Below are 24,980 nucleotides of genomic sequence, written 5' to 3'. Positions count from 1 at the left end.
ATGATAATGCTATAAAATATTCAAATAAATGCTTGACCTTTTTATTCATCAAAAAATCCTGAAAAACAAATGTATCATGGTTTCCAAAAATATTAAGCTGTTTTCAACATTGATAATAATAAATATTTCTTGAGCATCAAATTAGCACATTAGAATGATTTCTAAAGGATCATGTGACTAACAATTCAGCTTTACCATCACAGGAATACAGGAATAGTCTTTTGCAACTGTAATCATATTTCACAATATTCATGTTTTTACAGTATTTTTGATCAAATAAATGCAGCCTTGGTGAACAGAAGATACTTAAAAAATCTCACCAACCCAAAACTTTTAAACTTTTAAATTCCGAAAACATATCACAATGCATTTTCATCTCAACTACCAGTTCACCATTTCTCTTCCTCTGCATATGTTTGAGTAAGTGAATCAGAACATCAGCACTTTAATCTGCAGCCCAGGTCAGTGGATTATAGCACAACTATCTACCATTCCTCCCTGCCAGGCTGAGCGAAAGCCTACATCTCCACCAACGCCAGGGATGAATATACGCCCACACTCCCGAGATCCGTCCCAGAGCGCATCTCTCTAAACAGGGCACTTCTGATTTGGTGTAGTTGGCTTATGTAGGATTGTGTGCTTTCGCCACTTTTATAGATAGTGTAGTATAGAGAGGGAGGATGAATGTTTCTTACCTTTGCCTCACTAGCAGAACCTTCAAACATGCCTTCTAGAGGACTTTTAACTGGATCATCTCCTTCTGCAAAAACCTGTTTAAAAACAACATTTAACATTCAGCAGAGAGATCCACCCAACTAAAAACAGCCACTAATATATCAACAAGGAGGAACATGTAACCTGATAAACCAACAAAATGTGGCATGCATTTGATCTCCTTGTTAAAAAGAGTGGTGTAGATGCTGACCATCATATGTTGTGTTTATGGGCCTGTTTACACCTGGTCACTTCATGCACTTTCTCTGATCGGACAGCTATAAAATCGTGAAAAGACCAGGTGTAAATGTCTTCCAAAATGCATCTGGTTGTTGAAACCACATATGTAAATTGTACTCACAAAAGGGTAAAAATAAACGTGTGAGAATGTGTTATAGGCAGATATGACAGGTCTACTGCAACACGCACCGCCGCTGATGAGCTGAAAATCTCATCAGGCAGCAGACTTCGCAAACTGCCTCAAATGAAACGGACAAATTTAGACCAGCATTAGATGGTCAAAACTGGTCATGAGCTGGTCTAATCTGGTCATGAGCTGGTTTAAACTGGTCATGAGCTGATATAAACCAGTCATTAGCTGGTTTAAACTGGTCATGAGCTGATATAAAGCAGTCACTAGCTGGTCATGATCTGGTCTAAACCAGTCACTATCTGGTCTAAACTGGTCATGAGCTGGTCTAAATGGGTCATGAGCTGTTCTAAACTTGTATAAATGGGTCATGAGCTGGTCTAATCTGGTGACTAGCTGGTTTAAACTGGTCATGAGCTGATATAAACCAGTCACTAGCTGGTCTAAACTGGTCATGAGCTGATCATGAGCTGGTCTAAACCAGTCACTATCTGGTCTAAACTGGTCATGAGCTGGTCTAAATGGGTCATGAGCTTTTCTAAACTGGTCATGAGCTGGTCTAAATGGGTCAGTAGCTGTTCTAAAATGGTCGATAACTAGTCTAAAGTGATCATTAGCTGTTCTAAATTGCATTAGCTGGTCTAAATTGTGAGACTAAATGATCTTACCAGTGCTGATGCCACTCTCTTGAAATTAGCTGATGATATAATGCAGTTCATATCTGTTGCTTTTATTGACGTGAACTGAATTTTGTGGAGCCACACATTTACAGCATGTAAATGAATGCATTTTAGTTTTTTAAGCATTGTCGTTTAATCTGTGCACATGCATGTACATGCATTCAGGAAGAAAGCGCTAGGTATGTGTGTGTGTGTGTAGTTTACCTGGTTAATGCTGGGATGACCTTTACTCTTTCTCTTGGAGTGGGTGTCCAGACCCCACAGTGAGGAGAAGCGACTCTTGCGTTTGCTGGTTGAGCGTGACATGGCCTGTGTCCTTCGCCTCACGCCGCTCTCAGTGCGAGCCGCCACCTACAGACACAAAACAGCTGCATGAGGTACAGGAACAACATTCATACTGTGTCCCAGCGATCAAACTGACTAGACTGCTCCTAGCAGGAGTCTGAGATATGAAAAACTCTCGTTCTCAATGATTCGGTCACACTGATGTTCATAAGCTTCATTCAAAAAGTGGTTCAGGAATAAATTGTCTAAACTTTTCATTAGCTGGTCTAAACGGGTCATGAGCTGGTCTAAACTGGTCATGAGCTGGTCTAAACTGGTCATTAGCTGGTCTAAACTGCTCATTAGCTGGTCTAAACTGCTCATTAGCTGGTCTAAACTGCTCATTAGCTGTTCTAAACTGGTCATTAGTTGGTCTAAACTGGTCATTAGCTGGTCTAAACTGGTCATTAGCTGTTCTAAACTGGTCATTAGCTGGTCTAAACTGGTCATTAGCTGTTCTAAACTGGTCATTAATTGGTCTAAACTGGTCATGAGCTGGTCTAAACTGGCCATGAGCTGGTCTAAACTGGTCATTATCTGTTCTAAACTGGTCATTAGCTGTTCTAAACTGGTCATGAACTGGTCTAAACGGGTCATGAGCTGGTCTAAACTGGTCATTAGCTGGTCTAAACTGCTCATTAGCTGGTCTAAACTGCTCATTAGCTGGTCTAAACTGGTCATGAGCTGGTCTAAACTGCTCATTAGCTGTTCTAAACTGGTCATTAGCTGGTCTAAACTGGTCATTAGCTGGTCTAAACTGGTCATGAGCTGGTCTAAACTGGTCATGAGCTGGTCTAAACTGGTCATGAGCTGGTCTAAACGGGTCATTAGCTTGTCTAAACTGGTCATGAGCTGGTCTAAACTGGTCATGAGCTGTTCTAAACTGGTCATTAGCTGGTCTAAACTGGTCATGAGCTGGTCTAAACTGGTCATTAGCTGGTCTAAACTGGTCATTAGCTGGTCTAAACTGGTCATTAGCTGGTCTAAACTGGTCATGAGCTGGTCTAAACTGGTCATGAGCTGGTCTAAACTGGTCATGAGCTGGTCTAAACGGGTCATTAGCTGGTCTAAACTGGTCATGAGCTGGTCTAAACTGGTCATGAGCTGTTCTAAACTGGTCATTAGCTGGTCTAAACTGGTCATGAGCTGGTCTAAACTGGTCATTAGCTGGTCTAAACTGGTCATTAGCTGGTCTAAACTGGTCATTAGCTGGTCTAAACTGGTCATGAGCTGGTCTAAACGGGTCATTAGCTGGTCTAAACTGGTCATTAGCTGGTCTAAACTGGTCATTAGCTGGTCATGAGCTGTTCTAAACTGGTCATGAGCTGTTCTAAACTGGTCATGAGCTGGTCTAAACTGGTCATGAGCTGGTCTAAACTGGTCATGAGCTGGTCTAAACTGGTCTAAACGGGTCATTAGCTGGTCTAAACTGGTCATTAGCTGGTCTAAACTGGTCATTAGCTGGTCTAAACTGGTCATTAGCTGGTCATGAGCTGTTCTAAACTGGTCATTAGCTGGTCTAAACTGGTCATTAGCTGTTCTAAACTGGTCATTAGTTGGTCTAAACTGGTCATTAGCTGGTCTAATCTGGTCATGAGCTTGTCTAAACTGGTCATGAGCTGGTCTAAACGGGTCATTAGCTGGACTAAACTGGTTATTAGCTGGTCTAAATCAGTCATTAGCTGGTCTAAATAATTCATTTGCTAGTTTAAACTGGTCATTAGCTGGTCTAAACCGTTTATTATCTTATCTAAACTGGCCATTAGCAGTCAAACTGGTGATTAGCCAATCTAAACGGGTCATTAGCTGGTATAATCTAGTTATCAGCAGAGCAAGAGGGTTGCTAGCTAGACTAAACTGGTCAATGGTCTAAAGTGATCATGACTTGTTTTATACAGGCCATTAGCTGGTCTAAACCAGTCTTTAGCGGAGCAAGTTAGTCATCAGCTAGACTCAACAGGCCATTAGCTGGTCTAAACTGGTTATGAGTTGGTTTAAACTGGTCATTTGCTGGTCTAAATTGGTTTAGATCTGGTCTGAACTAGTCATTAGAGGTTCAAGCTGGTCACAATGTTCCAAAATTCAGTTTGACCAACTAAAGCTAGTAGCTGGTTTGTTGTCGGTTTAAGATGGTTTACAAGCTTGCACCAGCTAATGACTAGCTACCACATTCCAAAATACAGCTGCTTTTCCTGATTATTAGCAGGAAAACTGTCCTGGGCTGCATTTCTCAAAAGCACCGTGAGCTCAATTGATCTACTTAGGCTTACGATGCTTTTGGGAAACAGCCCTGCTCGAATCTGTTTGAGACTTTACCCTCAGCAAACACAAAGCTCACAAAAGTTAATCGTTATTAATGTTGACTGCATCAATGAGTTTTCTGGAGCTCTCCTGCATTAAAACGACTGATAAAACAAGAAAGTAGCAGCACAACAGTGTCCATTTAATGAATGCAAACAGTCTTGAAAAGAAAAATAACCATTACACAATTTTTAGAGTAAGATTTCCCTATAAATTGCATTAAGTCTATTATAAGTGTTGTCACTCTTATTTTCGGTGAGATTTTTCAGCAAAAACAGTTGGCAGATGAGACTTTCCCGACCAAAAAGTGGGACGTCACATTTAGAAATAAATTAACACAAATTTTAATTCAACAATAAGTGGCAAACACACAAAAATGCCTCGCTTCCTGTGGTCACTGGGGTCCGGGTGAATTTTAAAGGTTAGTGAAGTGTTAGGCGAGTTCTTTTAAGTGTCATTCAAAAATTATACACGCTCGTTGTGTTGAACGCGCTGTGGCATTTCTGGGTCTCCTGATGGAGAAAAGCACTCCGGCTGCATCAAAAACCCTCTCAACCGCTCTGAACCAAGCTATTATTCGAGAAAAACAGCACAAGGGCCAACAGCACTTCATTTGGACTCAACACTTATCCTCTCTCTCCATCCTCTCAAAATGTGAATACTGAAGAACATCCCCACCCCCTCCACCCAAAAAATTCATCCAAGATGCAAGGACAAAAATAAAATCTCCCTGTATCCCAGCGTCCTCCAGCTCCAACAAAGAACGCCAGAGCTGGAGGCGAATCTGAGGATGGATGGTATTGATTAGCCGGAGCCGTGGCCCACATCCAACTGCAAATACACCGACCAATCTTTCAACTACTGTTGCTTTTTATGCCAAAATCCATTACCCACGTACACCAACACTGACGGGTGAGAGGGAACCAGGTTAATACATGCATTCTGGGTAAAAATAGAGCTATGCAATAGCTCTTGATGTTGGTTTCTAAGCAATGCAACTTCTTGAAATACGTTATATACTATAGGACAGATTTAGCAACAGCTTGCATCAGCGCAAACCCTCTTTTGCCGTTAAAAAAACTACGGTCAGGATTTAGTAAAGACACAAAGTGAAAAATTAGCGCTGAAAAGGTCCTTTAGGACTCTTTACACCACCAGGGAGCTGTTTTTTATGTCAGCTTGAAATGAGAAAGACTGAAATCTCTAAAACTATTTGTCAATATTGTTTTTTTTACTAAATTCTGACAACAATGGTAGCATAACTTTTGTTTCTTTTGCTCAACTCACATTAAAATGCACTTTTCACTATATATATATATATATATAAAAAAAAATTATTGTTCTATTATATTTTACTTTACAATGTGTGTGTGTGTGTGTGTGTGTATGCATTATGGTATAAACATACAAAAAAATATATACACATTTATAAAAAAATGAACTTTATATATATTTAAATATATATATATATATATATATATATATATATATATATATAAACAGAGGGATAATCACCAGTGCATGGAAGGAGGAGACCGAAAAGATGCCCAGTCGGCCCATGGCCAGTTTGGTGGGTCGGGAGGCGAAGGCCAGCAGGCGTTTGGGGTTGGGAAGCTCGCCGCCCTGCAGGCTGGACAGGTAACAGCGAAACCGAAACAGATCCATGTGGAACTGCTCTAAATTCTGCTCCCACAGGAAAATCTGTGAGGAAAAGAGAGAAAAAGTTAGAAATGTAGGCATGTGAGGTGTCAAAATGATCATTTCATTCTCTCAAAGATGTCCAAAAAAAACAAAATCAACACATTACATTTAGCCTAAAGGACCATCTCTGGATATCTAGAAGTTTCCGTGCCTTGTGCTCGCTCTGGTTGGATCTAGTCGTCTAATAAAATGGTGTTTTCAAGGGCAGTGGAGTGGGTTTATACACCACGCCGTCTCCTCCCAGCCACTCGGGGATGAATGTTTTTTTGAAGACGGCGGAGGGAGCAGTGGTCCAGGCAACTCACAGAGTAGCAAACAACAGCGCCACACATTCCACTGGCAGCGAGGTCTGGGACTCCGCAGGAACTCAACCCTGCTGCCATTCACAAGGGCACAATGCGTAACCCGACGCTGCTGCCAAAATTAAATACCCACACAAACACAAATGCACAGGCACCCGCTAACCCTCCTCCTGATGGGCCGTGGGCCATTCTGATCTGCGTTTCTTGAGTAAACATCCGAGGAGAAGTTGAACTTTTGCAGCAAGTGCGCGCATGGAATTATTGTTCTGTCAACACACGAGGCTTTCGGATAGTTCAAGGAACTGGCCACCAGGGTGTTTCCCCGAGAACTATTGGTTCCCTTAGGGACGTTTTCCTGGTTTCATTCGCACCACCAGTAGGATCTCTGAAGTGTCGTAAGCCGCGCTTGTTGTTGTGACTTTTATTTTGACGGCGCGGCAGACCTTTATTTTGACGGCGCTGAGAACGCCAGAGCCTGCACACACAGTGCTTGCATTCTCCCTGTTAATTAGTATACGATCTGTCTAACACGTTATTAGATAGAGCTGTTATACATAGAAAGTAGACAAATATTAAAAGTTATTAGCGTTAGCCGTGTGGTTGATGTCCAGTGTCGCTAACTGAGCAGAAATACATAATCATGTTTCGCTTGGTCTCCTCAAAGTTGTGTTGGATTTTCTCCTCAGCGTAAAGGTTAAGGTTCATCTATCACTGTTTTCCATGTTTGTAGAGTTCGTTTCTGGAGTAAATATATAGGCTATAATCTGTGTTTACACAGGTTTTTTTTTTAAATGGCGGGTGCTGGTGTTTTGCGTGCGTTCAGCCAATCAGCGAACACTACCGTCACTGGTAGTTCCTATAGTGCTGGTTTAGACCGACTCTGAAGTAGAAGATAAATGAGTTCCTCCAAAAGGAGTTCCTAGAAGTAAAATTAGTCCTAGTTCCTGCGGTGCGAAAACGCCAAAATCCGGGAACTTCCGCCTATGAAATGGTTCCTCCGGTGCAAAAGCCCCTATAGTGACCTGACAGCATCAAAATTACAGTTATGAAAATCAGCAGATAATACAACGCAGAGTGAGCGGACACCGAGATGTTAGTATCGTAAAGGGTTTAAGATATTGATACAATAATTACGGGAAACAAAACAGAACAAAGACTATTCGACATCTATGTAAAACTAGCACGTTTTGTCTTAACCAGATTCAAGCAACAACAATTTTGAACGTCCAGACATTTTGTCTGTCATTTGTTTCCATTTTAATCTCGCTCTGCCCACAAATCCATATTTTTTTTTATAAAATAATACAAAAATATACACATATATATGAATGAGGTAAAAACTACTGAGTGCACCTCAACATCAAATATGTTCAGATTGGCAGTGGTTATGCTGCTTGGTGCTGTATTTCACTTTCAGTGGATGATCTGACTCTGAATGTGTTGTATTGTATGTAATTTGGACCCAAACATTGTAAATAACCAATCAATAACCTGCTCCAGAATGGTCTTCCTCTTCTTGGAGTCGGTGACAGCAGAGAGCTGCATATCTCCCATCTTCTTCATCTTCTCATCCATGTCGATCTTCTGCTCCAGCTTTCGTATCTCCGCGCGCAGCAGACGCACGGTGTCTTCGCGGTGATGCTGGCGGGCGAAGGCCGCGGCACAGGCTGAGTGGATGGCCGTGATCCAGTTTTCAAGCTCTGTCTGACTGCAGGTCTACAGGTCAAAGGTTAAAAAGCATATTAACATACTGGTCTCACTATTTCTTGCGGTATGTGGGATGTATTTGGTGCACGGTAGGCAAATTCTCTGTATGCAAGGAATAGCTGGTATTCCACCTGGTTAACCACGGCATCCCACAATGCAATGCAATCAACTTGACTTTCCATTCTCAGAGTGATAAAGTTATTAGTAAGGATGTAATAATACCCTCATATCAAGATTCGATACATATCATGATACTGAACTCACAATAAAATATTATTACCAAGACATATGATAAAAGATTAACACATTTTTTTACTAAAATGACTAAAAATGACTAAAATTTAAAATTTGGCATTACATTGTGGGTGTAAATGAACAGTCTTGGATTTGGTGTTTATAACCCAATGCACAGGACAGTAGTGACACCAGAATATAAATATTCATGATTCTGATGCTGAAAATACTGAATTATTTTAGACGAATATGCTTGCACTCTTTCACTGACTAGATATATTTTAAATAATGTAGGCCACTTTTTACAGGCAACATCAGATATTTGGCATTATCAGGACCCACAAATATTCCCCCGTTGCATTATTATACATTATATTCAACATTATATATAGTAGTTTAATGTAGTACTGTCATTCCTGTGCCAAAAACGCCTCGTCCAAGTAACTCCAAGGACTACAGACCCGTGGCACTGACCTCCCACATGATGAAGACCCTGGAGAGACTGGTCATGGACCAGCTGCGGCCCATGGTTAAATCTATACTGGACCCACTCCAGTTTGCCTACCAGCCTCGACTGGGAGTAGAGGATGCCATCATCTTCCTGCTCAATCGCATCTACGCCCACCTGGACAAGCCGGATAGCACTGTGAGGGTCATGTTTTTTGACTTCTCCAGTGCTTTCAACACCATTCGGCCGGCCTTGCTGGGAGAGAAGCTGACAGCAATGCAGGTGGATGCCCCCCTTGTGTCCTGGATTGTTGACTACCTGACTGGTAGACCACAGTATGTACGCCTTCCACACTGTGTATCAGACATCATGATCAGCAATACTGGGGCCCCGCAAGGGACTGTACTCTCTCCCTTCCTATTCACAATTTACACCACCGACTTTAGCTATCACACAGAATCCTGCCATCTTCAGAAGTTCTCTGACGATTCTGTTGTGGTTGGATGTATCAGTAAGGGTGACGAGACGGAGTATAGAGCTGCGGTGAGGGACTTTGTTACATGGTGTGATCAGAACCATCTGCAGCTCAACGTGACAAAGACCAAAGAACTTGTTGTGGATCTAAGGAGGAAAAAATATATACCGGTGACCCCTATTTCAATCAGGGGGGTCCCCGTCGACATTGTGGAGGATTATAAATACCTGGGAGTGCACATAGACAATAAACTGAACTGGGCTAAGAACACTCAAGCGCTTTACAAGAAGGGCCAAAGCCGTCTCTATTTTTTGAGGAGGCTAAGGTCCTTTAACATTGACAGGAGGATGCTGCAGATGTTCTACGAATCGGTGGTAGCTAGTGCTATCCTATATGCGGTCGCATGCTGGGGAAGCAGACTGAGGGTGGCAGATGCAAATAAACTGAATAAATTGATCCGTAAAGCCGGTAATGTGGTGGGGGTTGAGCTTGACTCCTTATCGGTGGTGTCAGAAAGGAGGATGCTGTCCAAACTGAATGTCATCTTGGGTAATGTCTCCCATCCACTCTATGAGCTGCTACTCAAACACAGGAGCACTTTCAGTGCAAGACTTATTCTCCCAAAATGTACCACTGAGCGCCACAGGAAGTCATTTCTGCCAGTGGCCATTAAGCTTTATAATTCTACCCTCTGAGTGTCTGACACAGGAACCATCAGTTAGTTTTTTTAATTGTTAATATTTTTGTTGCTGTGCAACATTAATTGCTTAATCTGACCTGTTTTAAAATGAATGTGTAATATTTTAGTTATTTATTCCCTTGTTCACTGGAACATTAGATTGAAAGAATATGTTCTTATAATATTTATTGTTGTGGGCAATTGTGACAAAGAATTTCCCCTTGGGGATTAATAAAGTATTACTGAACTGAACTGAACTGAACTGAACTAAAACTCTGTAAACTTGATTTTTTGAACTACTGTATACACAATTTTGCAATATATTGTGACACGATATACTGTTACACCCTTAATTAGTAGCTAATAGCTGAGAGTTTTGACTTTGAAATACATTTTTAGTATTAATAATTAAATGAGCCACATGATTTGTTGGGCCTTGACAACAAAGTAGCAAACTACTGTTTATTTTGACATGATGCACACTGTAAAAAAATGACATTTAGATGCATTTAGGAGACGCTTGTATCCAAATTGACCTCGAAAGAGGAAGAAATTTGTCAAGAGTCAACAATAAACATGGTTTATTAGGCAACTAGATTAGGTCAAAAGTAGTATATGTGACCCTGGATCACAAAACCAGTCACATGTCGCACGGGTATATTTGTGGCATTTTGTATTGAGTCAAAATGATCGATTCTTTTATGCCAAAAATCATTAGGATATTAAGTAAAGATCATGTTCCATGAAGATATTTCGTAAATTTCCTACCATAAGTATATAAAACATTTATTTTAGTGAGTTAATGCAAAATCGTGAACATAAATGCACAACTTTAAAGGCGATATTTTTGCACCCTCAGATTCCAGATTGTCAAATAGTTGTATCTCGGCCAAATATTGTCCTATCCTAACAAACCATACATAAATGGAAAGATTATTTATTCATCTTTTGGATTATGTATAAATCTCACTTTCAAAAAATTGACCCATGTGACTCATATGGTGTAGTATGCAGCAAGTATGTTACTATTCCATTCTGAACATAACAGTGAGTCAAATGTTTACATATGAATCTCTCAGTTCAATATTAGTATCTGAACAGGGTTTTCCACAGTTACCTGAAAAAGGAAGGAGTCTCCGAGCGAGTTGCTCAGGCAGAAGACGAAATCTTTTTTGGGGTGTTCTGGGACGGCCTGGACGATGCTGTTCTCGGCCCACACGGCATGTTTAGGGATGCTGTTGTGATCGATGCCCGATCGCCCGTCTGTCTCGTAGAAAAACAGAGTGCATCCTGGGAGGACAAATTAAAACAATCACTCAAGCATCATACAGGAGTTAATGTGAGTTCAATTAACACTACAGACTCAGCCGCTGTTTCCAGGGGAACGGGAGCAGGATGTCCAATAGATTGCAGTTTTACGGCTTTATTGATTGAACTCTGCACTCCAGTGGCCAAAAAAAGAAATGCAGCGCTGCTTTCTTACATAAAATCCAATCTAATGTACACACACTAATTGGAAATGTTTTAGCTTTGATTTTGTTCTGTTTTCACACTGCTGGCTGCCAAAACTACAGAGCTTTCTAACATGTCAATACTTTGCATGTATCAATTACATCAGGATCCAGTTGAGGTCAGTAAGATGTATTTTTTTTCTGGGAAGGAAATTAACTTAAAACCAATTAAAGTTAACAAAAAAGAAAAATTGACAAATCTTGGGTTTTTTTTTTATATGCCATATTGCAGTATTTATTTATTATAAATGATTTATCCCTGCACATCATTCGTTTTTTTATTTATATGCCCTCCTCGTAATCTTTAATCAAAACCGGTGATATCTCTTCTCTGATGTGTTAACTTGGCGTGAGGGCGGGACAACCTGTCACTCACATGAGATCGACCAATAGCAAACCACAACCATCCAACCATCCAATCAAATCCCCATAGACAAAATCAAGTCCCGCCCTATATTTATTCTCGTTCAAGAAGCTGTTTATACGTTTATACCTTGGATATACATCACAATAAGGAACAAAAGGACTATTGCAATTTCAATTTAATTCATGATGGCCTTAAATGAAATTATAACAAGCAGCAAATCAGCATATTATAATCATTTCTGAAGGATCATGAGACACTAAAGGCTGGAGAAATTGTGCTGCAAATTCTGATATATATTACATTTTTTATTTTAAATTGTACAAATTTCACAATATTATATGTTTTTACTCCTATTAGTAGCTGAAAACATCAAATTGGCCAGAATATGTAATAAACGTGTGTCAGTGGTGACCAGTGAATGATAGGCGTTTTAATTCTGCAGATCTTTTTCTGGACCTTCCCATATAACACAACAAACATAATCGTCCCCTTCTCTTTCAAACGCTTTCACGGGAAGTTGTAAAACCTGTTTGTGGTGTCAGATAACCGCTCACATCTTTTCAGAAACACAACACACACATACACACACACACCAAGGCTCGAAATTGCGACCATTTTGGGAGCATTTGTGCGAGTGCAAATAATGGTTGTGGTGCGACCTGTTTTAATTTCTCTACAAAACGTTCGCAAATTACTGCACAGTGTGTGCGCTGATACACTGTGGCCTATCCTACGTTACATAACCAATCAAACTTCATCCTTACGTTCTTAAGTTTAAAGCAGATTGGTTAATATTAGCTGTCAATCACTCCCACTCTCTTTCACTGCGCTCCGTTGTCACGTGACAGCGAGCTGACCACCGAAGATTAAACGAACACTGACAAATTTATTTTGTAAGCCGTCACCTAAAGAGGTGGAACACGCCAATGCTGATGGTTATTAATACTTAACTTTAGTATTATATAGCAATATATGATTAATATCATTATAAATACTTTGCTTGTTTCATTAATGGATGAATCAGTGTTTTTTGAACGAATCTCTTGAATGAATGATTCATTCAATCACAATAGTTATTTGAAGCTCCATGTTACTTTCAAAAGTGTTTTTATAGTTTGCTCATCCAAACTATAATCTTTAATTCTAGTTCCAAGTCAAGTTCTTATGTGATAATAATAATTGTAACACAGAAATAACACACACACACACACACACACACACACACACCTTTGAGGGACACCCAGTAGCTCTTCCACTTGCGGCGTGGGGCGAGCTCCACCTTCTTGTTCTTTTTATGCACCAGGAAGTTTTTGACGGCGAGGCGTCCGGCTTTGCGCACCGTTCCCTGTACGGCGGCCACGTTCAGCAGCGGGTCGGTGTGGTAAGCGGAGCTCAGGGTCACACTGCTCTGCTCATCACTGAACGCTGAGCTTCTCTCCTCGGGAACCTCGGCCGGGCTCACGTTCTGCTCCAGCTCCTGACGGAAGTTCTCATAGACTCCCTGATCAGACACACACACACACACACACACACAGGTCCCGCACGACTGTTATCAACGTACAGATGCTAAACCACATCACAAAACTTACAAATAACAATTCACTTGTCTACCTCTGGTCTTGCGGGAAATAAAGTGCTTTTGGTCATAAAATTTACCCTATTTACATTCTTAATTAAAGTCTCTGATCTCTTACTGTACATAATGTACCATTTATCATTTCAAATCGGTTTTCCTAATATTTCATTAAAATGTAAAAGCGTTTGGCGCCTCTCCGAAACATCTTGGTGTATTATTATATTTATTTACCCATTTTTTAAATTATATATATATATATATATATATATATATATATATATATATATATATATATATATATATATATATATATATGAATAAATACCAAGATGTTCCAGAGGCACCAAACAGGCCAGACATACTTTTTTTTGCACTGTTTTTTGTGGAATGTACATAGAAAATGTATTTATAAATTATTATTTACTTATATATAAATAAATAAATAAATAATACATAAAATATTTTTTTTCCACTTGATATATATATAAATATATATGTTTTTTAATTTGCCTACTGCAGGTGTGGTCATGGTGAATATCACGTCACGACTCTTCATTATATTACAATAAAATATAATAGTGTTAGACACCTCTGAAACTTTATGAATAAATAAATATTTATTTAAAGGTGAAGTATGTAGTTTCTGCAACACTAGTGGCACCTAGTGGAATTAACAAAAACACCGCATATTTTGCAAACGACATTTTTATTTATATTTTTTTTATTTTAATTGACATTACTTAGTTGCTGCAATGTTTGTTCATGGCCAGCTGCAAATGCACTGACGTTGCAACTATCTAATATTAATGTATTTTTACTAGGGGTGTAACAATACCCTCATGTCACGATTCGATACATATCACGATATTATATTATTATTGCGATACACCAAGACCTATGATAAAAGGTTAATAAAAAAATGACTGTTGATTAAAATGCTAAATTTGGCATTACATTGTGGGTGTAAATGAATAGTCTTGGATTTGGTGTTTATAACCCAATGCACAGGACAATAATGACACCAGAATATAAATATTCATGATTCTGAGGCTGAAAATACTGAATATATATATATTCTGTACGAGATATATTTAAAATAATGTAGGCCACTTTTTACTGGTACAGATATTTGGCATTATCAGGACCCACAAATTATACATTATATTCAACATTTATATATAGTAGTTTAATAAAACTTGATTTTTTTTTCTCACACCTTAATTTTTATTTTGGGTGAACTATACACAATACATATTGTTGCATTTTTGTATTGCGATATATTGTGACATGATATACAGGTGAAACTCGAAAAATTTGAATATCATGCAAAAGTTCATTTATTTCAGTAATTCAACTTAAAAGGTAAAACTAATATAATATATAGACTCATTACATGCAAAGTGAGATATTTCAAGCCTTTATTTGTTATAATTTTGATGATTATGAAAACCCCAAATTCAAAATTATAATATTGTGAAAAGGTTTCCATAAGCTGTAAGCCATAATCATCAAAATTATAACAAATAAAGGCTTGAAATATCTCACTTTGCATGTAATGACTCTATATATTATATTAGTTTTACCTTTTAAGTTGAATTACTGAAATAAATTAACTTTTGCACGATATTAAACATTTTTGAGTTTCACCTGTATGTATGTGTATATATTTTAAGGCATTAGTATAAAAGAAGAAGTAATATATGATATTGTCCACCTGTGTGCCATCGGAGGGTGCCGCTCCGGCCCCGCTGCTGCTCCCGCTGTCGCTCCCGGTGAAAGCGCCCCCTGCTGACGTGGAGTAGACGGAGAACGACGCAGACATGGTCTTATAGCGGCGAGCCTGATGCTGAGACGCCTCGCTGTCCCCCGTCAGCCCGTCGATACCACTGTCCTCATAATCACTGCCGTCTCCCGCCGTCACATCCTGAACACACACGGGAAGAATAAAGGTCACTGTGAGATACAAGTGTTTTCAGAAACCCTCAAATGAAGAGTTTCTCAACTCAACTTTTATTTATAAAGCACTTTCAAAACCATTAGAATGAAACCAAAGTGATCCCCTTAAGTAGTAAATAACTCTACAATGCATAGAAACATAAAATAACATCTAAACATGACACTCACTTCATTTGATTTGGACAGACTGAAAGATAAAGACTAAATTTTCCACGCACTTCTCCAACACGTCTTCATTCCTCCTACCTGTTGTCCGGAGCACGCTGTGTCATCAGAAGTGGTGGACGTGCTGAAGTGAACATGTTTGATCGTGTTGATCCCGGGAAATTGCCGTAAAATTGCTAGAGTGCCTTCTGTGTGAACGCAAACACGTCCTGGGATTGATGCCGGGATGAGGACCTAGTAACATTGCCGGGATCAGTCCCGGAACGCGCTCTGTGTGAACAAAAGCTGTAAGGTGTGTGTCGAAGCTGACGCTGAAGCTGGGATCGTTCGCCAGCTAGTGAAGCGGTACGTAATGCGCGAGTTTATGATCGAATCAGAAAAAAAAAATGCACTAGCGAGAGAGAAATCGCAAACTTAAGACGCTGGAGACATTATGTCACATCGATGTCACATGTCTTTACGGGTTGTGTGTGAACAGACGCACGCACAGATTCCAGAAAATTACCGGCAGTGTGAATGAACCAAAATCAAACAATCCCGGGACAAATCCCGGGTCACATTATCCGTGTATTTTCCGGAATCTCTGTGTGAAAGGGGCTTTAGAGATGGTGAAGAGAGAGAGACCACAGCACTGTCTGAACCGACAACTTATAGCGCTGTAAAGTTGACTGTACAATACCACTCTGTACTAATGATGGGGAATGATGGGATATTAGCCACCAAACCCGGCATCTAGCGGGAGTCACATGACTGGACTGTGCGGCCCGGCATGCCATTCATCTTCACCGATGGTGCCTCAAAGGGAGGAAGAGTCACAGGGATTTCCTGGTTTTATCCTTTTTCTTAGTTGCTGTAGCAAATGCCTACATTACTGAAACACGTGTGTATGCATGCGTGCACACGCATACTGTATATATGCAAGAAACATAGTCAAATATAAATCTAGACCTCAACTCTCTCTACCTTTCCTCATTCTCTTTCTCTCAATCCCGCTCCTCTGTCAGTTACAGCTCATTAGCATGACAAAAGAAGCGAGCTGTTCTCACAGAAGTCTGACTCCAGGATCTGGATCATCAGAACAAAATAACCACCACCATATGGACACTCTGACAGCCCACTACCCACAATGCACTGTGACTGTCAACACACATCACAGTGAATGGCAGTTAGAGCGTCTATAGGAATGTACTGTGGTAAAGTGATGTTAATACCATGGTACTTTAATATATATCATGGTATTTATTTACAAGGTACTGCAAAAAACAAAACAAATAAAAAAAACAGAACACGTCCTTTAAAATGATGTCCAAATAACCATGGTAGTGTAATGGTATTTTTTACATTTTATCTATAAATGTATAAAATATGAATACAATTAAATTTGTAATATTTTATGGATTTTTTATGTTTAAAAAATATATAAAATAAACAATTAATTATTAGTTTTTTTATATTTTATCGATAAATATTCAGAATATTATCATCTTTATAGTTATTGTTTATTATATCTAGGTATACAAAAAATAAATACAGCTATATTTGTAAAAAAAAAAATTTACATCTATAAAATGTAAAATATAAATCACAAATGTTTTTTATATATTTTATTTATACAAATATACAACTTTTTTTTTTTTATAATTGTTTGTTTTTTATAGACATACTTTATCTATGAGCTTCAAGTGAAATCATAACACTGTCTGATGTGAAACAATAGTGGGGTTTGTGTGAACTCACACACAAATGAGTCATTCATAAATACAGTCTCTACATGAGGAGATTCTGATGGATTCTGGGGGATTAACCGCAGCGAACATTCATAGTGAAATTCCCTACTGTACACCTACACTAGGACAACATTACACACACACTGAGAGTGAATGACCCTAATCATTTTAACAAAGCCGTTCATTTTCAATGAGATTTGCTCATTTGAAACAACATCAGTATCCTCAAAGTTGTACTGAGTTATGTAAATATCTAACATGGTGCGGTGGCGACCAATAGGAGAACAAATAGTGGAGATCATGTGATCACATAGAAAATAGCAACAAGTCACAGTAGTAGTAGTGTGTGTGTGTGTGTGTGTGTGTGTGTGTGTGTGTGTGTGTGTGTGTGTGTGTGTGTATGTGTGTGTGTGTGTGTGCGTGCGTGCGTGAGTGAGTGAGTATGTGTGTGTGTGTGAGTGAGTGAGTGAGTGTGTGTGTGTGTGTGTACATGTTTTTCTATCCTGTGTGTGTGTGTGTGTGTGTGTGAGAGTGTGTGTGTGCGCATGTGTGAGCGAGTGTGTGTGAGTGAGTGAGAGTGTGTGTGTACATGTTTTTCTTATCCCGTGTGTGTGTGTTCTTCTCCCTCTCAATATTTAATGCATGATTACATTAGTTTTGGAGAAGCTAGTTATAATTAAACTACAAGGAAGCAACCGTTTCAAAAGTACTCAGCTACACTTCACTTTACTAACATCTGAAACCTTTCTCAGTTTCTGTTTTTGAGTGTTTCCACTTAGTAAACTACACTGAACGGGACAATATTGCTTACATCATTGTTATATTATATATCTTATAATTATCACAATCAAATGTTTGTGTAAAGTGACAAAAATATAATGGTATTTTTATATCAAGTATGTTTATTAGATAGAATATAAAAAACAAATAATGATAACATATAATGGTATTTATATTTTATATAGATAAAATAAAATAAAAGTACCCATACATTATAAAAAAAATGATGTATACATATTTTACATAAAAAAACACTAATTATAAAAATATTATGGTATTTGTAAGTTTAATAATTAAACATAAATTACAAAAAATTATTTTTATTTGACAATTTTATAGATACAATTTTAATCAGTTTCTATTTATATTTTTATTTTAGTTAAAGTTTAGTAATTTTGTTATGTGTTATTTTTATTACTTTTTTTAATAGGTCTATATATAGTTATTTTAGTACATCAAGTTACAAGTTGTGAAAATAAACCATGCTATGTCTTGCCGAAACTAAAAGCAAATGTTTTCTTGCGGTTTAAGTTTTAGTATGCAATAATAACCCAGGATACATCACAATCACAGCCAATCAGAACGTATATATGGGGAATAATATCAAGTAACATTAAACAGGGACCAATCAGATTTCACAGTGGGCGGGGCAAGCCAAGCAAAACTCACCTGTATGGTTTGAGCCCGCCTCCCTTGCATGGCTGCTTGCTGATTGGTGGGTCCCTCGGACAGACAGTGAGAGCGGCGGCAGGGCAGTGTATATGCGGCGTAAGCCGCAACATCGTCCTCACAGGGCGAGATCATTTTATCCTCGTCCCCTTCTCTGCTTGTAGTCCCACCTTTGTGCCATTTGGCATAGCGTCCATGTGTCGGCCTGCAAGTGGGACTCTTCGGTCCGTAGAGCCCGTCTAAGGAATTGGCGCGGTTTGAGTCCAGCAGCTCCTGGCGGCGGGCTTCACAGTCTTCAGGAGTGTCTCCGATCTCCTCGGTGCTGGTCAGGTGCTCCTGGCTCATGTCGGATAAGGACACCTCCAGCGAGTCCTCCCTCCACATGTCCGCAGACTTGGAGCGCTTCTTCTTGAAGCTGGAGCCGTCTTGAGAGCCGTCCCGTGTGTGCAGAGTCGTGTCCTCTGGTGGCTTGGCGTCGTCGTCCTGTGAGGCCTGTTTGGCGGTGCCGGTGTGGGACGGTGTGGGAGAATGTGCCGGATGGTTGTGGAAGGACACGGGTCTGAGATTCATGGCCACGCGGTCCACCCAAATGGGGCTGCTGAAGTCGGGCAGCATGTCGGAGTCGTTGAAGGGCTCCAGGCCGTGGTCGGCGAGGGACTGCGGGATGCTGGGAGTGCTGCTGGAGCGCGTGCTGGTCTCGGAGTTGCGGTGCTCCGGCTTTCCGGAAGGCGTTCGCCGGGAACAGTACGTCTGCTTGCTGGACAGACGGAGCGAGCGGGACATGTGCTTACGGGAGAGGTGCCGCTGACCGGCTCCATAATAACCATGGCCGCCACTATGACTTTCTGCGTTACCCATGGCTCAGGATCTGCAGCACACAAACAAACAAACACACACACACACACACACAGAGGTCATGCAACGAAATTAAGACTTTTTTTTTCACTGTTACTATTTTAATGACAGTTAAGTGGATATTGTACTGTGTAGTGTGTAGTTAAGGATAAACATTATGACATTTTTAAGTATTATTTTAAAAAGTAATACTTTTAAATATATGAAAATATGAATTAAATATATTAACATATAAAAAAAAGTATATATATATATATATATATATATATATATATATAATTAAGGACAATTATTGGATTGCATTTATGCTGCCTCTGAAAAGTCAACAAAAATCTGTGTAAACAAACCTAAACAAACTAATTATTGAAATATATATATCAAAATATTTGTATAAATTATTACTGAAAATATGCTTTATTGCTACTGAATTAATATATATATATATATATATAAATAATATACATTTTACATAATAAAAAAATACTAATTCCAATACATATAATATTTTTTTACATACACAAACAAAACCTATAATTAAAATTAATATAATTTAAATATATATATACACACACACACACACACACACACACACACACACACACAAACAAACATAAATGCACACACACACACACACACACAAACATAAATGCGCACACACACACACACACACACACACACACACAATTATTATTCAATAATAATAATAATAATTCAAGCAAAAGGTGTATATATGCATATTTATTTATTTTACTTATAGAATTATATACTTAGTAAACTTCAATATAATACCATACATTAAAAAATAAAATGAGATTTGATATATTCTTAAATTCATTCATAGTGAGATCGTATTCAGGCTGAATGAGTTTCACACACGCATTTGCAGAGTGGCATTAGTTGAGTGTGACGGGTGCTGGCGACTGCTTCAGATATTACCTGCGGTGTGGCAATGACATCACGGTCATGATAGACTTCACTCTGCATACAGATCAGCTCCTGCCGTTACCGATGACTTACACAATCTGGAAAAAAAGAGAAGAGAAGGCACGAGAGTTATAAATTTGCTATCCAAAAGAATCCAAACACAGCAGTTTCTGAGGCGGCACAAGGGTAAGCGCGGTTGTGGGATAAAATTAGACTAACCACCGAGAAATATGACAGAATTAGAACGAGAGAGCGATGGAAGAGATCCGCCGCTGTGGTTGGAGAGACCACACATGTTCAGGCGCTCTGGACAGATTCAACAAACGCAAGATGACGGACTTCACTCTGAGCCGCCACACGAGAGGCTGTGTGTGTGTGTGTGTGTGTGTGTGGTCGCAGATATATCAACCTGCGGTAACTGCTGCTTCTAATAAACAGCAGCATGAATGGGAATATATACACAATGAAATCCAGAAGGCCCATTTTTCATTCGGTATGAGAGAGAGGTCAGTTAACACACACTGTACACTAATGAATAGCATGCTCAAAAATGATTAAACTAAAAACAAATATTCCCAGACATTAATATGCAGTGGAGAGACATGCGCTAAATTTCCTGACACACACTGATCCGATGGCATTAGATCCGCAAGAAACACAAAGAAGTCACTCCACTGAGATTAGTTTCATGATTATTCTGCATATTCTGAAGTAAAAAAGCCTATTCATGCAGAATTTTCTCATTGGATCCCCTCATAGCAAAAACCAACCATAAATAAATAAACAAGCGTTAATATCACCAACTCAAGGTCAGTGTAGAATTGCAGCTCCAGACACATGACATATGTTATTATATGACAGCTTATGTTATTAAACACATCTCGTTTGCAAACTTAGTTGCTTAGTTTCAAACTTCTTAGTTTTCAAACACTTTTGCAAAGTGCAATGTTTGCAATGAAACAACATTGGCTTTCTCGTGTTAAATTAGACATAACTGATTGTCGCAAGTTTGTAAATGTGCATGTCTCCATTTGAGATGACAACACTTAATACAGTTAATAACAGTTAATATTATAATTAATAACAGTTAATAACATTCTAAACACAAAGCTATCATATGATTTCAGAAGATTTAGAATGTAGCATTTGTGTTTATATAGGATAGTAGGATAGGATGTGCCACTTTTATTATGTGTTTTTGCAGAAATAGCTTATTCTGTGCAGAACAGGAGAAAGAAAGTCATACATAATTGGATACACACGAGGGCGAGTAAATGTTTTGAATGTTTATTTTCCGGTGAAATATGATCAATCAACAGTACAGGGATAGTTCACCCAAAAATGATCCAAACCTGAATGAGACGTGAGTACAAGCATGAACACACTGGAGAGCTGCTTTACACTAGAAACTGAAGTTATAATTATAATCGAAAGTGACACTGTTTTTTTGTGTGTGTTAATACTGTAAAGCTGCTTACTTTAAAGCAATATATTGTATAAAGTGTATATATACAGGTGAAACTCGAAAAATTATAATATCGTGCAAAAGTTCATTTATTTCAGTAATTCAACTTAAAAGGTGAAACTAATATAATATATAGACTCATTACATGCAAAGTGAGATATTTCAAGCCTTTATTTGTTATAATTACATCTTATGAAAACCCCAATTTCAAAGTTAGAATATTAAGAAAAGGTTTTTATAAGCTTTAAGCCATAATCATCAAAATTATAACAAATAAAGGCTTGAGATATCTCACTTTGCATGTAATGAGTCTATATAATATATAAAGTTTCACCTTTTTAAGTTCAATTACTGAAATAAATTAACTTTTGCACGATATTATAATTTTTCGAGTTTCAACTTTAAATGTAACTGGAGTGATGAATTGCAGAGGTAAAGGTTTTAAAACTTCTTTTTACCCCTAAGCGAAGAACGAAAAAGAGTATATCAAGGCCTTTAGTTTCAAGAAGTGAATCTCAGAGCTTCCTATAGACGGCAGGAACCAGAGGGATCCGCTTGGAGCGGTTTTAGATTCTCTCCTACTAACACACCGGAGCTGATCTGGGATCTGTGTGCAGCGGAGCTGAGAGACGGTCGTAAAGGCTCATGATGCTGCTGCTAACACAACTGCAAACCCAACCAAAGCATCAGGACTAGGACGCAGCGTTCATGTTTGGCACATAAAGAGCAGGGAAGCTGACAGGAGTACGTCTGAGGAAAGCGGGAACAAAACTGGGTACTTGATTGGCGTGTGTGTCTCATCTGTTCCTCATTCCTCTCACTTTTAGCTTGTTAAATTATGATCTAATTTATAAGACGAACAACATTTTAAAAAAAATAAAAAAATTCCCAAAAGAGTGAGAAAATACAGATATACAACACACATTCTTTTAAAACTAATCTCAATATCAAGTCAAAAGTAATCTCGTTGTATTGATGTTTATATATTTTTCTGGATGTAAAATGTAATGTAAACTGTACAATGTAAAAACAAAAGTCTCCTGTCTATGTACCATTCTCACAGTCTCTATGTCTCGTTGGTATGCTGACCTTTTCTGTGCCGAGTCATAAAATGTGTCCGAATAATCCCATGCCGGTGCACGATGGCGCTAAACTCCCGGAAACGTAAAACACTGAGAAGATCTCCCGTGTCTCTGTGGAAACAGGGCCAGCTCTTCACTGATGGTAATACACATGCTAGCATAAACCATGAGGATAACACTAAAATAGAAAGCACTCGAGCACAGGGCCAGCAACAACCCCGAGTGCTTGAGCAAAATTCTCACACTACAGCAGCGAAGAGCAAGTGCTCATGGGTAAAAACATGAGAGTTCAGGACATCAGCTCCATGTGCCCACGGGCCTCAGGCTGAGCTTTAAAGAGCTGCCTACATCATCTGACCCATATATTATTACATGAATGTGAAGTTACAAAACGATCATCATGATAAATCTCAACTGTGATAGATAGATAGATAGATAGATAGATAGATAGATAGATAGATAGATAGATAGATAGATAGATAGATAGATAGAAGATGGATAGATAGATAGATAGATAGATAGATAGATAGATAGATAGATAGATAGATAGATGGATGGATGGATGGATGGATGGATGGATGGATGGATGGATGGATGGATGGATGGATGGATGGATGGATGGATGGATGGATGGATGGATGGATGGATGGATGGATGGATGGATGGATGGATGGATGGATGGATGGATGGATGGATGGATGGATGGATGGATGGATGGATGGATGGATGGATGGATGGATGGATGGATGGATGGATGGATGGATGGATGGACGGACGGACGGACGGACGGACGGACGGACGGACGGACGGACGGACGGACGGACGGACGGACGGACGGACGGACGGACGGACGGACGGATGGATGGATGGATGGATGGATGGATGGATGGATGGATGGATGGATGGATGGATGGATGGATGGATGGATGGATGGATGGATAGATAGATAGATAGATAGATAGATAGATAGATAGACATATAGAAGATGGATGGATGGATGGATAGATAGATAGATAGATAGATAGATAGATAGATAGATAGATAGATAGATAGATAGATAGATAGATAGATAGATAGATAGATAGATAGAGACAGACAGACAGACAGACAGAAGATAGATAGACAGACAGAATATAGATAGATAGATAGATAGATAGATAGATAGATAGATAGATAGATAGATAGAAGATAGATATAGATAGATAGACAGACAGATAGATAGATAGACAGACAGAATATAGATAGAAGATAGACAGACAGACAGACAGACAGACAGATAGACAGACAGACAGACAGACACAGACAGACAGACAGACAGATAGATAGATAGATAGATAGATAGATAGATAGATAGATAGATAGATAGATAGATAGATAGATAGATAGATAGATAGATAGATAGATAACTCAGAAGACATATTCTCTCCTCTAAGTAAAGACATAAACCATCCTGTGAGCCGGTTTAGCTGTAACTAATGGCCGTGTCGTTCCTTAACCAACACAAATCAAAACACACAAGCTCCTACGACAGGGAAAATAACCGCTCTATATCACGAGGCCATGAGGACACGTCACATTCACACACTCTCCAGCGGGAGCAGTCAGGCATGACCCGTTCAGGGAAGAGCTGATGGATGCTGAAGAAGAGAGGAGGAGAGACACAGCCGGATAACTGCAGTGGTCCTTCTCTCATTCAAACTGAGGCGAGAAATATCAAACAATTCTCAACCTATCACCATTTCACTTGTTATTAACTGTCAGTTATTATTTAATAGACCTGACCTAACATGAACTAACACTGAAGAGTTGTTCTTATATTAACTAACATTATCAAAGAATAATAAATACTGTGACAAATGTATTGCTGCTCATTTGTTAATGCACTAATGAGTTTCCAAAGTCTTGTTAATCTGGTCTTCTCATTAACATGCCACCAAAAAACAAGTTGAAGACAGCAGCAGCAAACTG

The 24,980-nt window shown here is 39.0% G+C and overlaps 1 protein-coding gene across 3 annotated transcripts in view; it reads right to left on the bottom strand.

Moving 5' to 3' along the window:
* tiam1b (TIAM Rac1 associated GEF 1b) overlaps window positions 1-24,980 on the bottom strand; it is a 95,612-nt gene that overhangs the window by 32,478 nt on the left and 38,154 nt on the right. For all 3 annotated transcript variants that reach the window (XM_079609899.1, XM_079609898.1, XM_079609900.1), the window contains exons 2-10: window positions 20,478-20,563; window positions 18,687-19,554; window positions 15,104-15,313; window positions 13,041-13,314; window positions 11,053-11,225; window positions 7,884-8,108; window positions 5,905-6,090; window positions 1,969-2,115; window positions 696-770 (exon numbers count right to left, since the gene is read on the bottom strand). In XM_079609899.1, the coding sequence (XP_079466025.1) occupies window positions 696-770; window positions 1,969-2,115; window positions 5,905-6,090; window positions 7,884-8,108; window positions 11,053-11,225; window positions 13,041-13,314; window positions 15,104-15,313; window positions 18,687-19,544 (2,148 nt within the window). In that variant the 5' untranslated portion in view covers window positions 19,545-19,554; window positions 20,478-20,563. The remainder of the gene's footprint in view (window positions 1-695; window positions 771-1,968; window positions 2,116-5,904; window positions 6,091-7,883; window positions 8,109-11,052; window positions 11,226-13,040; window positions 13,315-15,103; window positions 15,314-18,686; window positions 19,555-20,477; window positions 20,564-24,980) is intronic.

Source organism: Phoxinus phoxinus (genome assembly GCF_949152265.1).
Source record: "Phoxinus phoxinus genome assembly, chromosome: 4".
Lineage (NCBI taxonomy): Eukaryota > Metazoa > Chordata > Actinopteri > Cypriniformes > Leuciscidae > Phoxinus > Phoxinus phoxinus.
This window is presented reverse-complemented; position numbering and strand designations above follow the sequence as displayed.